General features: G+C 29.0%; 2 protein-coding genes across 3 annotated transcripts; one reads left to right on the top strand and one right to left on the bottom strand.

The window, feature by feature from the left end:
* Positions 1–868: 868 nt before the first annotated feature.
* Positions 869–3103, top strand: LOC117153274 (WD repeat-containing protein 13). The gene is made up of 4 exons (XM_033327168.2): positions 869–1403; positions 1482–2158; positions 2364–2656; positions 2756–3103. Exons 1-4 carry the CDS (start codon positions 1331–1333, stop codon positions 3000–3002), a joined length of 1290 nt encoding a protein of 429 aa, XP_033183059.1. The 5' UTR covers positions 869–1330; the 3' UTR covers positions 3003–3103.
* A 189-nt stretch (positions 3104–3292) lies between these two features.
* LOC117153275 (uncharacterized) lies at positions 3293–12089 on the bottom strand. 2 transcript variants are annotated; one of them, XM_076620161.1, is made up of 9 exons: positions 11523–12089; positions 11307–11449; positions 11183–11206; positions 7208–10698; positions 6191–6725; positions 5854–6111; positions 5525–5651; positions 5339–5410; positions 3293–5216 (listed from the first exon to the last, which is right to left on the bottom strand). In XM_076620161.1, the coding sequence occupies exons 1-9, from the start codon at positions 11614–11616 to the stop codon at positions 4687–4689; spliced, it is 5274 nt and encodes a 1757-aa protein (XP_076476276.1). In that variant the 5' UTR covers positions 11617–12089; the 3' UTR covers positions 3293–4686. The 2 variants fall into 2 exon arrangements, with proteins under 2 accessions (XP_076476276.1, XP_076476281.1); XM_076620166.1 differs by lacking the exon at positions 11183–11206.
* Positions 12090–12355: the final 266 nt, after the last annotated feature.

The following is a 12355-nucleotide window of genomic DNA, read 5'->3' as shown; positions in this document are numbered from 1 at the left end:
ATGTAAACATTTAAGGGTTTGGTATGATAATTGAAAAAATCAATTACTTTTCTTGTTTTTGTTTTTTTTCAATATAAATTTTCAAATATTTCCAATCTTATGTGTATGTTCAAATGAATTAGGGGCAAGTATATTAAATGTAATGTACGATGAAAGATAAAGTTGCAAAATATTCTACAAAATGATAGAATGTAAACGAAACTTAAACATTTAAATTAAAGAGTTCATTATAACAATTATTAAGCATTAATAATTTTTGTATTTTTATCAAGTAATGATCTATCGAAAGATGCAAAATTCATTGCGTCATTATTGCTATTATATAATTATTAAAAAAATAGCCACCACTACTGTGTATAAATATGGGTATCTGAGAATAAATGTATTAAAAAAAACCTGTAACATTCATACATATATATATATATATATAATTATTGTGTAAAATATTTTAATTCAACCAGTACTATATAATTTTTTAAACAATCTTTAGTTGTCTAAATAAAGAGAAATTATTTAAAATGCAGAAACAAGATATTCACTATAAAGTAATTAATTTTTATAGATATTTAAGATCTTCAATTATTTGTTAATTAAAACCAGATTTGAAAAATCAGCTTGGATTTTTTATAAATATTTATCACTTATTGATCCTTAATTTTATTATTTACGTATTAACGGAACGTGGCTGCATATAAATACATTTTAAATATATAAATTTTAATAGTTTAATATCTAAAAACAATACTGTAAAAGAATGTATATAATAAAGATAAAATTGAAATGATTTATTATAAACATGTAATTTAAATATATATGCATACATATATGTTCTTATATACGAGTGCTTTATGTAACATATGTATGTATATATAAATGTACATACATATGTCTACCGTGCGTATTTTGTAACGAAGAACAAAAATGAATGATAACGATTCAATCTAACATTTTTAACGACAATATACTTAAAATTCTTATTAATTGCGTTTATATAAATTTTCAATATACTGCAAGTGAGAACGTACGAGTTAATGAAATATTTTAAAAAAATGTTACTTATTAACGTCAATAGACCCAAGAAAATTGGCACAATACGTATGTTTTGCTTCAAGCTATGATTAAACCAAAAAAGAAAGAAAAATGCACAAAAGAATAATAAATAAAAACATTTTTAAACATTTGTATTATATATTTTTTTACAAAACATAAATTATTTAATAGGTTAAATGTCCATGTTTATGTAGCGTTTTATCTTATGCAATACTATATTTATTTTAACAAATCAGTACTTGATATTATTTGATTTGTATAAATATATAGAATTGTTACTATGTGGCATCAACAAGTTTTTGCTCTTGATGCTAAATACAATGCACAACGTGTAAATAAATTACCTACTTTAGGTTTGTATATGTATATTTATAATTCAATATATTGTAACATACTAAGATTTACAAATGATTAATATAAGATAATTACAGGAATGCTTTATATTCGTCGTAGAAATCAACTGTTAAAAGAAAAGTTTAGTAAAGATCCAAATATTAGAGAAAATTATATAAAATTAAGAGCAAAACTGTTATTTCTGCGATATGGCGAAAACTTAGAACAAAATAGTTTTAGTAGCTATACAGCTGAAGAAGAGAAATCTGAAATTAAAACAAAACTTTATAATATACAACGAAAATCAATTGCAGAAAGTTTTGCCTTTGATGGAATGCATCATGTTTTTGATCAACACAATGCACCTGTAATGATGCTTAAGTTTGCAAATAATGATAGATCAAAGTTATGTTGTGCATCATTAGATGGATTATTATCGATATGTGATGCTATCAGTACTCCTCCAAAAGTGATAGCTTTATTGGAAGGACATAAAAAAGGTGTCACTGCATTAGACTGGAGTATTAGTAATGACCTTATAGTTTCATCTTCTCTAGATGGTACAATAAGACTTTGGAATGTCCTGAATCCAGAAAATAATCCAACTTGTTTACGAGTGGTTAATGATCAACAGCGAGCAGAAGTTTTATGCTGTGGATTTATACCCGTAAATAATAATTTGATTGTTGCTGGTAATTCTCAAGGACTAGTACAGATTTTGAATATATCTACTGGTATATATACTCGCAATGGATCTTGCAAAATTGGTGGAAAAGTTAGTATTCTTTAATCTTTCTTAATGATAAATGTTTATGTTAAAATTAATTATAATTCATTTTAATTCTTATAATAACCTGCCATTTTCTTAATTTTTTATTATTATTTTTTTAATGAGTTCTATGAGAATACTGTTTGTTCTCACTTTTTAAAAATTTATTTAAAAAATAATATTAAATAAAAAGAGAAGTATTCTATTTCAGATTCTGTCATTAACTTGTGAGGGTAGCGGTGGTTCCATAATATGGGTTGGAAATGATAGAGGAGTTATTATGTCATTTCAATTGGAATCAGGATCAGGACGATTAACGAAATTAAAGAGAGTACAAGAAATTGGTGGAATGATAAGTAGTCTTTCTTGGCGTTCATGGCTTTCAAAAGATGCTCCATGGCCAGCACTTTTAGTGAGCAGTGCTTGTAATGTAGTATTATTGTATCATATTATTGACAATCAAGGTTCTTTATCTCTGTGGACAAAATATCCAATAAAACACAAGTAAGTTGTTTGAATATTATTACAAGCATAAACGTTTCTTTAATACGAAAAATCTATAAAATTATAACAATAAAATGTAATTCATAAATTTGTTAACAGACAATACCTTGTGAGGTCTACTTTTTGCCCACAAATGGAAACATGTTTAATAGCCACTGGTTCTGAAGATGGTACAATACATTTATTGGATTCAGCAAGAAAAGGCAAAGCAGCAAAAATCAACCGACTTGAAGGTCATGCAACACCGACAATTGCTTTATCTTTTAATTATGATGAATCTCTTCTTGCATCTGCGGATTATCAAGGACTTATTATTTTATGGCGTAATCGTCAACGTCATATATAAACTTTTAATAATGTACAAACATAAAATAATATTATACAAACATTTTATAAAACTAATTACTATAAGTAAAATATTTATAATAAAATTTTAAATGTTCTTTATCTGTCTTGGAACTTGAGCAAATTAATTATATCATCTGTATTTTATCCAATACTATATTAAATTTTTATGATTTTCTGTAGAAATAAACTAAAATTAGTGAAGTTAATCAAAATACACGAAACTAAAATATTTCGTACGTAAATGTGTATGTTATAACGGTATAGGAAATAATAACAATGAAACACATATTCTGTTTAAATCAATGTCTGCTTTGTATAACAATATATTAATCGTTCTCTATTAATATCCTATGTATTATAATGAGCATGGAGTTAGCATTATCAATAGTGATAATAGTAATAGTAATTGTAATGGTAGTAAAACTGCATAATAATCGCAGTGCTATTAATAGTAGTTATAACATGTACGTTTTCGATTTCACATATGTTAATGAAATTATATATCGGTGCAAATATCAAGTATATTGGTATTATTTGTATTTTTTAATATTTTTTATTAATCTAATCTATTCTGCCGCTATATTATGATTTACTTTTGTTGTAGCAACATTGGAAACTTTGAAAGATATTTCCCAAAAATTGTATAATATTAATAATTAACAGTTACTAACATATCTTTGTTGGTTTTCACTTTTATATTCAAATAAATATTTGCATATTGTGAATTTAATAGTTAATACCATATTCATAATAAACAATCTTTTTCTTGTGCACTTATGTCTCACGCAATATTATTCTTCTGTAAAAAATTATCTAAATATTAAAAATGGTTAAAAAAGCTATGAGAGGTGCTCAAAAATATTTAAAAGTATGGAAAATAGTATGCAGGAAAGTACGGCAGCATATTTTCTGTGCTACTTCATCTGCAGTTTTACTAATTTGATTCATCAAATTAATTGAAATAAAAGTGCACAAATTGTGCCCATCACAGTTCTAGTAAAAATAACAGTACAACGTACATTTAAAAAGAATTATTTGTGAATCAGTTACTGTACACGTTTAGCTAAAGGTTGAGACTTAATTATAGTACCGTCCCTCGATTGACACTATAATACTTTTAGAGTAGAGAGCTGTTTTTTACTAATATAATTTTAATATAATACCAAGAAAGATACCGTATTTAAAGATAACAATAATTAAAAATCAATATGAATAATTATCATATATCATCAATGAAAGTAATAACATTAACTTACACAAATTTTACTTTTTTCATAACGATTACGTACTGAACAACTTTTAATAAATATTTACAGATATGAAATGAAATTATTCGTTAGTTTTGATGTAGCTTTTAAAAATCGATTGTCTGCTATTTGATTCAATTAATATTTACGTTTCTTTATCGTCACATGAAGCTAATTGTATAAAAAATTATATCAGTATTAAGCTCTATTTATGTTAATGTTTCTATACAACAAACAAAAATTTAATATAATACTATAGACAATCGATTGAATCTCAGCCACAATAAAAATTTGCTACATCTTATGTACAATAATTCGAGATTCATTTAATAGTGAAATCGTTGAGTAATCACTATACTTTTGCAACGAAATTAGTTCGGACGGACTTCAGCTAAATTATTTCTTTTAACATTTTACTAACGTCTTCGAAACACATTAGTTCTGAGTCAAAACACTACACTTGTCAATAGGCTCAATTTTTTCTTGACTATCACATTGGGCACTTTTTGAAGAAGTCGGATCAAGACTCTTTTTTTGTTGAATGTCTTTGGGAGGCACCGTTGGTAACGTATTGTAATTCAAGGAGTTTGATAGAATATGTTGGTCCTGTGTAAAGTCTATACTTTGCAAGAATTCTGACATGTTTTCTTTATCATGCAACTGTTCTACATTATCCTCTTTTGTTTGTTTATTAGAAACAAAGGGTGAGCCAGTTGTAGATAAATTCAATTTTAAACGATCTCTAGTATGCCTTAATTCTCCTAATTGATATTGTTGACTTTGACTACAATCATTTAACAAGTCTATTCCGTTTTGTGGTACTCCTTGTTCATCACCATCTATTTCGTCTCGTTCTTCAATCACTGATGTAGACGCACCAGGAAAGAATTGACTAACATATTTACTCTCGCTAGTTTGAAATTGAAACGGACGATTTGAACTGCTCACAAAAAACTCTTCGTGTCCTATAACCAAAATAAGTTTGATGATATAAGGTAAAATATAAATTCATAAATATTTTACATATGTTATATTAACTAAATAAAAAAAAATATATATATATAATGCATATAATACCAGACCATACCAGTATGATTGGTATCATCATAATCAAGGGGATACAGATCTAATCGTGGTTCGTCTATCATTTCCTCCCAATCTAAAATTAGAGAAAAGTTATATACGTCATAGATAATTTTCCAATTATTTTCTTATATATGAATTTCCAATTTCTAATATAATTTATTTGTACTTTAAAATATTTAAAATTTACCACTATATGAAGTTGGCTCCCAAGTAGTGGTTGGTTCTCCTTGAGTTTCTGTAGCCAGTGTTTCCTTCGGGTATTCGTATACACAGTGATAGCGCTGTTTCTTAAACCACACACTCTTTTTTTGATCCTGAATAGACCATACATTATAAATCTAATAAAATTTATATTACATTATATAAATGTAATCTAATATACGTAATATACATATAAAGAAAATATTGCTAAATAAGGAATACCTACCAATTCATCCTAGCAGCAAAAGCAAATATAGAAAGATATAAATATTTACATTATATTTAAACAACTGTATAGTAAGTTATAAAACTTACACTAGATTTTAATGTTTTATCTGGAGATCTTAGTGCAGAACGATGAGGCGCTAATGTTGCATTCCAAGCTGATGGTGTAAATTCTTCTTCTTCCTCTTCTTCTTCTTCTCCTCCTTCTTCTCCACCTTCTTCCTCTTCATCCTCCCCTTCTTCTTCTGCATCCATTTCATCTTCGATATCAGCATCTAGTATTTCTCCTTCATTATTACTTAAACAACTTCGAATTTGCACTTGCTCGACATGCGGTTCATTATACCTCTGTAAAACAATATGAAATTATTACATATATAAAAAATAAATTCATATATATTTGATTATTTATTTATAATGCACCTACTTTCCATACAAATTCACCAGAGCTGGAGCTATTATTTTCATCCTCTTCTTCGTCATCTTCCTCCTCTTCTTCTTCATCATCTTCATCCTGACTAACCCACCCATGCTCTGTTCCAAAACTTGTTGACATTAAATCATCTTCTAATGGTAAAGGTAATGGCAATGGAAAAGATGAAGGCAATTGTTGCCATTTAGTTTCCTCCTCTGGACTTGGTAAAGGTGCTCCACCACTCGCCATCATAATGTGCGACTTATCATCACGAGAACGAACTACCGAACAATTATAATCCAGATTTTCTTCTTCAGATAAGTCTCCATTGGTTGTATCTCGTTCATCATCTTGTAGTTTTTCTCCTAGTCCTTCTAACAAAATCATTTTATTTGTTCGAGTATCAACTAATAATACATCATCCGAAGTAACAGATTCTTTTGAAGCGATTGATGTATCCCTAGAATTTGATATTAAAGACTCCGAGGTAAGAGTACTTTCACGTTCTTCTTGGATTGGACTAAGTGGTGAATCATATACGTTATACCTAAATATAATAATAGACTTTTAAGTTTGGTTTTAAATAATAAATAAATTATAATCATTATTAACCCTTTGCGGACTACCGCTGCATATATGCGTTCTGCGTAAGAAATCAATTTGGCTGAGGAACTCATATACGCGTTTGGCGAAAACAACTGATAAAGCCGAATGACTCATATATGTGTCCCACGTAAACGCGTCGCTATGGGCGAGAAACTCATATATGCATTCGGAGAAAACAAATGATAGAACCAAAAGACTCATATGTGTGTCATTCTATTTATCCTGTGGAGAATCTGTGCATGTACATATGTCTAAAATTTGACATCTATGAACGAAAAGCGTGTCTAAGCAGAAATGTGCGCTGGTAATTTTAAATAACTATCGTGGCAGCAGCTGGGCCCCACGGTACGGTTGATTACGAATCGTCCCGTCCGCAAAGGGTTAAATAATTTTGTATTATATTGTTGGAAAATAAAACAGTACCTTATTGAAATACCCACTCCTCCACTACCTTGATTAGAAGATTCTTCACTATCATCATCGTCCCAATGTTTACTATCTATATCACTAGATATAGATGGATTATCATCATCGTGAGCTTCTAATGGTTCTACAACAGACATCTGAGCACAAGGTAATTTCTCTCTAAGTTCATTTCGAATTGCTGTTACAAACTCTTCTTCTATATCAAATGATACATAAGAATTATCACTACGTAAACTCATTGTAGAACTATCTTCATCTTCAATTTCATTTTCATTTATTTTGTCTATTTCTTTTTCATTGTCACTTTCATATATCTTTTCTATTTCTTTTTCATTTTCAATTTTATTTCTAGTTTCTCTTTCATCATTATTTTCAATATTATTTTCATGTTTATTTCTATTTTCATTTTCTTTATCATTTTTACTTTCAATTTGATTTTTATTTTTCTTATCATTTTCATCTTCAAATTTATTTGAATTTACATTTTCATTTTCTTCTCTATTTTTAATATCATTTTCGTATTTGCTTTTATTTTCAATTTTATTTTTGTCCTCATGTTCATTTGCATTAATAATTACATTATCATTGTCATTACTAATTCCAATTTCATTTCTATTTTTAATCTCAATTTCACTTTCGCCCTTATTTTGTAAATATTGTTTTAATTCACCTTGTTCTTTGAGATACTTAATATCTGTTTGTATATTATGTTGCTCCAAATCTGTTTCTTGAGAAGAAAAATTGGTATCACTTAAATGTTTTAATTCCATATTTTTCTTAATATCAATCACATTTTCTGCCTGTATTTCTTGTTTATCTTCTGATACTAATTTTATGTCAGTTTCTACTAAACTAATATTAGGGGTACAATTTTCATTATTCTCTATTTCAACTACAGTATCTATAGTATGAATAGAATCAGATTCATCTTCATTTGTACAAAGAATTTTATTTTCTGTATAATTAATTGAAGTTAAGTTTTCTGTCATTTTTCCAGAATCAGGAAGTGTTGCATAGTACTCTGCATCAAGAATAGTATCAAGTTCAAATAAGATTTGTAACTGTTCTTCTTCAGTATATATTGGTATATTCGCTGTAGAATCATTAGTAGAGGTGGAAGGAATTAAAGCATAAACATTCTCTTCTTCTTCACAGGATTCTTTATCTCTAAATCCAGAATCAGAACTTTGCTCATCATCAGGTGTAGATAATTGTTTTCTTTCTTCTTCATCTTCATTTGGTAAACATCTTCGGTTTATGTCTATATCTTCTTCATTAGAAAATTTATCACTTGCATTATACATAGAGTGTTTCTGAGATTGTAAAGTATCTGGTGTAGATTCAATAGTTACAGTTAATTTTGGTGTGGTATTATTTTCTTGTTTAGACGAAGATTCTATATATTCATTAAATTCACCTTCATCCAAGAAACCAGGTACTTTCTTTTCTAAAGCAGAATCCAATGCATGATTCCAAAGTGCAACATCAACTAAATTGCTTTCATCAGTCCCAAAACTAACTGAGAAATTATTAGGAAAACAAATATTGTCGCTGTTTTCATACTTAAATGGATCATTAGATTGAGATTTATTGTTTTCTTCTAACATTTCGCAAGAAGGTGTATCATCAGGTACATAACGTAGAAGAGGAAAATTAGGATCCCCCTTTGACAGAAGTCTTAATACATGTTTTTCACTGCATGCTTCTGTACTTGCACTTGCAACAGATCTCGTGTCAGATGCTTGATCATTTAAAGATAATCTCAAAATCGGAGTTTGAGTTTGATCCATAGTTAATGTCAGTAATTTTGGCCTTTCTGAAATGTCTAACATCCTGATTTTATTACAAGTATTATTTGGCAAAGGATCTCGTAATTTTCTTAACGCTTCGTCAAATTCATCTGCATGAATGCTATGTCTAAGATCGCTATCACTGCCGGTAGCGGGCAATTTCTTTTTCCCATATTTTTCTGACATTTGAGCTCCCATTGATAATTCTGCATCAGAATCAAAATCGATATGTACAAGTACCATTAAATCAGTAACAGATTTAGATTTTTGTTTCACTTTTTCAGTGTAAACTCCTTGTTCAATTCGTCCTTTCCAACTTTCTTCTTCAGTTTCAGAACTAGATTCATGATGAATAATATTTTTAAAATTTGGTACGTTTTTTACTAGTTCACCAGGTCCGAGCCGAAATGACGACTGTCGAGGTGTATCGTCGACAATAGTGGTCCAATAATCTGAATCTATACTTCCTCGAAGATCTTGTAAACTAGCACTTCGAACATGTTTAGTGTTAACTCGCAAATTCTCCCACCTTTGTTCAAAATCCAAATATTCTGTATATTCATTTAAAAGAAGTTGCTTTACCTCATCCAAATTTGGTCTTTTCTGTGGATTTAAATTCAAACATAAATGAATTGCTTGATATATATTTGATGGACAATTTTCTAGGTATGTTTGCAATACTTGTATACCATTTGATAAAAGATCAGTTCTTAAAGGTAAGAGCATTTGAATTACTTGTTCATCACTCTTATCGTGGTATGGTCTATTTCCCCATGTAATAATTTCCCAAAGAAAGATAGCATAACTCCACATATTTGCTTGAGATGTAATTTCTCTAGTTTCGATAGTAGTATCAGTACATTCTACACTTTCTGGTGCTGACCATCTAATAGGTAATGCGCGATCTCCAACTACATAATAATCTTCAGGGTATTTCTCTACACCAGTTCCATAATCTCCTAATTTTGCTGATAGGTCTGATGCTACTAAACAATTTCTGGCAGATAAATCTGTATGTACAAATCCATGACTATGCATATGTTTCAATCCAGCAGCAATATCTAGTGCCATCCGAATTGGGATGTTTTCTTTATTAAGTGCTTCTTGAGATTTTTTATCATGATTTGATAATAAAAAACCTTTGAGGTCACCTACTGAACATGACTCAAATAGTAATAGATACGGATCAGTTTCTAAACAAAATCCTAATAAAGTTAAGATATTTTGATGATGTAGCTTCAAATATGGAGTAGCCTCTCCAAGAAACCAGGCTTTTTCCTTCATAGTAGCTTCTTCCGTAAGAATTCTCACAATAACACCACCATTTTTAGAAGTTCTCCTGTGTCCTTCTAAATCTGCACGACCTTCAACAACTTTTCCAAACCAACCATGACCTATCTCTCTTAAATACTTCAATTTTTCTCTGGGTACACATAAGTCCTGTGCATCAAACCACTCGTGACAATGTTCTGGGAGAATATTAGAATCAGAATCATGTTCTTCAAAAAAAGATGTTGATAAAGGTAATGGTTTAGGTTTTGTAGTATTTCTAGGTCCAGATATAATATGTTCTACAGGCAAAGGTTCAAACTGTACTCTCTCTGAAGCAACTAACACATGTGGAACATTCAATTCTAAACCTTCGAGAGAATGTTCAAATACTGATTCCTGACCAATATTGTTCCCATCTTTGAATTCCTATAACATAAAACCACAATTATAGTTTCTAAATCTTTTCATAAAAAATTAAAATATATTAAATTATATTACATACTACAATTACTTGCAAATAATACACATGCAGCTATACCTAAATATTGAAAGAAAAATAACAGACATGATACATTTATTACTTTCTTTATATATAAAATAACATGATTGTTTTACAATATATTTAAATGTAATGAATATTAATGATTTTTTTCTACATTCATAAATAGAAAGCTTTTGTAAAAATTATATAAACTGTTATAATTTTATGATCAACAATATATCTGAACATGTAGAATAAACAAATAGTATTTAATGCTAAAACAATCTTTTGTTTAAATTCACATTGCTATCATGCTTTGAATACTTAAATAGAAGGGATTAATTACAACTCTTGTTGATTCTAATATGATTTTCTAATAAAACTATATTTAAATTTTGTCATTCAAAAAATTTGTAGCATTAATTTTACCTGATTGCACTTTCCTGTTTTGTCCTACAATTAGTAACATATAAGTCATTATTCTTAGACAATAAGTAACCTCGGTAAGGAATTTCATTTGTTATAAATAACAAAATAAATGACAATAAATTACCTGAAATCCCTTAGGTCTCCTAGGTCTTCGACAACAAAGACAACCAACTAAGGTAAATGCTGTAGCAGTAACGCTTAAAAGACCAAGGATATATTGTATCCAGTATCGTTCCCATTTTGATGAGGCATAGGAGTATGGCAAATCTATTGTAAGCAAAATAACCTCTCATTAGCAACATGTTATCAAAATAAATATTCAAATATGCAATTAACGTACCTGTCCGTATAGAAGATGATACAGGATAGGCTGTAAGTGTCGGAAGACCCGCCCAAAACAGCCAACATATCCAACATAATATGATATTCAGCATCGCGCATTGAAACTCTTCAATGGTGTGATCGCGATCTATTTAAGTCATTCTTAAAAAATGTATTACTTCTTGAAAAAATGCATGACTGCAAAAGCTGAGAAAATCTAGTAGATCGTAACACGTTCTAATTTTACGACACACATATCACAACTATCTGTAATCTCATATTTTTGATGTCTACAATCTATTGGAAACTAGCTTCGGTATAGAATGTTGTTAAATAACTTTGTCACAGCGATGATGAAGTGTTGCAATAGTATGTAAAATAGAAATACACTTTTCTTAGGGAAACCACCTGGGCCAAGCATGATACGTATCGTAAACCGAATACAATACAATCGGCTACGGTCCGGTTAAAAGGTAGGTGTAAAATCACCACGCTTGCCAAACCCAGTTCTATTCTTGCCCCTCTATTCTATCTATTGCTTTATTGCTCTCTTTCTATCTCCAATGCTACACACTAATATGAATGTATTCTGACTAAACGATCGCCCTAAGTTGTAACATTTTGATTAGTGCAATATTATGTGTATGTTTGACTATTTAATAAATTGTTACAACGATTAAATAATACTTTTTTATTTCTACTATCATACATATGTTGTAGCAGTATATAATGTACATAATAGATTTAATGGTAATTAAATACAACATATATATATATATATATATATTAAATGTTGTATTTAACCATTGTATGTTGTATATAATGTTGTATATCAACCATTAAATGTTGTAT

This window comes from Bombus vancouverensis, chromosome 1 (genome assembly GCF_051014615.1).
Source record: "Bombus vancouverensis nearcticus chromosome 1, iyBomVanc1_principal, whole genome shotgun sequence".
Classification (NCBI taxonomy): Eukaryota; Metazoa; Arthropoda; class Insecta; order Hymenoptera; family Apidae; genus Bombus; species Bombus vancouverensis.
The sequence above is the reverse complement of the archived record's forward strand: the minus strand, read 5'-3'. Positions and strand labels throughout refer to the sequence as shown.